The following is a 1,255-nucleotide window of genomic DNA, read 5'->3' on the forward strand; positions in this document are numbered from 1 at the left end:
TTTTGTTGGTTTGGGTCAGGTGTCCTGGCTGTGTCCCCTCCCAAGATCTTGCCCCCTTCCAGCCCACTGGTTGGTGTGGGGGGGGAAATATTGGAGGCACAGCCTTGATGCTGTTCGAGCCCTGCTCAGCAGTAGCCAAAACATCGGTGTGTTATCAACCTCTTTCCACATACCAATAGAAAGCACATCCCTATGCTGCTCGACCCAATACAATCAGTTAGTTCACACAAAACATTTGAGGATTACCTATCAATTTGATTCTTTGGGCTACGCAGCAATCTAGCCAATTATTACACAGCATCTTATCTCCTAAGATTCCCTTAACCCCTTCTCTCAATCAGCGTCTGCCTGAGGAGGGAGCAGGCGCTCCCAGTGGGGCCGCCGGCCTGCGAAACTCGTGTGTGGCAAGGAGCAGGAAAGAACCACGTTAAAATTTGCCAGGGTTATGTCTTCTGTCTGGCAAAATCAAAGGATGCTGGGAGAAGGTGCCCATCAAGCCAGTGCCTGGAAGGCTGGAAACATTTTCCTAGGGAAAGGAATGATTCGGATGCATTGTGGGGAGGTCATGAGGGGGAAGCTGCTAGGTGGGCTTGCATCTTCACTCTTGCCTTTCTCCTTTCTCCTCCTGGCTACGATCAGCCACGTCCTACACGGCAGCTGATGTCCAAGGGGCCCTGCTGAAGCAGATCAAAGCTTCCAAGAAGAAGACCATCCTGGTGAAGAAGCCCCAGCAGGAGCATGTCAAATTCATGGACTTTGGTGAGCCCCCTCTCTCTGCGGTCGGTCCCCTCTCCTGGTTTAGGCTTTCAGACGGGCAGGCTGGCTCTTCTGGTCTTGCCAGGGCCTTTTCTCCGTAGCCATAACCTGCCAAATGCTTCCCTGGAAAGTGCCCTCCAGAGCCAGGGCTTGGAGGTTAGTCCACGTGCCCAGACTTGTTCTCAACTTGGGAAGGCCAAAAGCGGGGGGGAAATTGCTCCCCTCTTCCACAGCACCTGGCAAGCGGCCGTGCTGCACCGTGGCGATGCCCGCAGTCCGGGGGGGGGGGGGGGGTGAACCAGCCTGGCCTGCCTGATCTCCTGCTGATAAACCAGAAACACTGATTTTTTAGGAAGGAAAGGTGCATGGCCTCACCTGCATCGGGGCGCAGCTCTACCTGGAGGACGGGCAACCACGCACCCTGCACAGGCAGCTGCCGGGCTCCTATGCCAGGAGCCCGGGGAGAGGGGGCTCTTGGGGGTGCGGTAGCTGGGCAGAG

At 55.9% G+C, this 1,255-nt stretch overlaps 1 protein-coding gene across 1 annotated transcript in view; it reads left to right on the forward strand.

Moving 5' to 3' along the window:
• The window catches only part of AGRN (agrin), a 162,893-nt gene that overhangs the window by 121,006 nt on the left and 40,632 nt on the right, over positions 1-1,255 (forward strand). Inside the window, exon 22 of the mRNA XM_009646786.2 lies at positions 640-759. Within this exon, the coding sequence (XP_009645081.1) occupies positions 640-759 (120 nt within the window). The remainder of the gene's footprint in view (positions 1-639; positions 760-1,255) is intronic.

The sequence above is a fragment of the Egretta garzetta genome, unplaced genomic scaffold (assembly GCF_000687185.1).
Source record: "Egretta garzetta isolate BGI_Z169 unplaced genomic scaffold, ASM68718v1 scaffold29, whole genome shotgun sequence".
Classification (NCBI taxonomy): domain Eukaryota; kingdom Metazoa; phylum Chordata; class Aves; order Pelecaniformes; family Ardeidae; genus Egretta; species Egretta garzetta.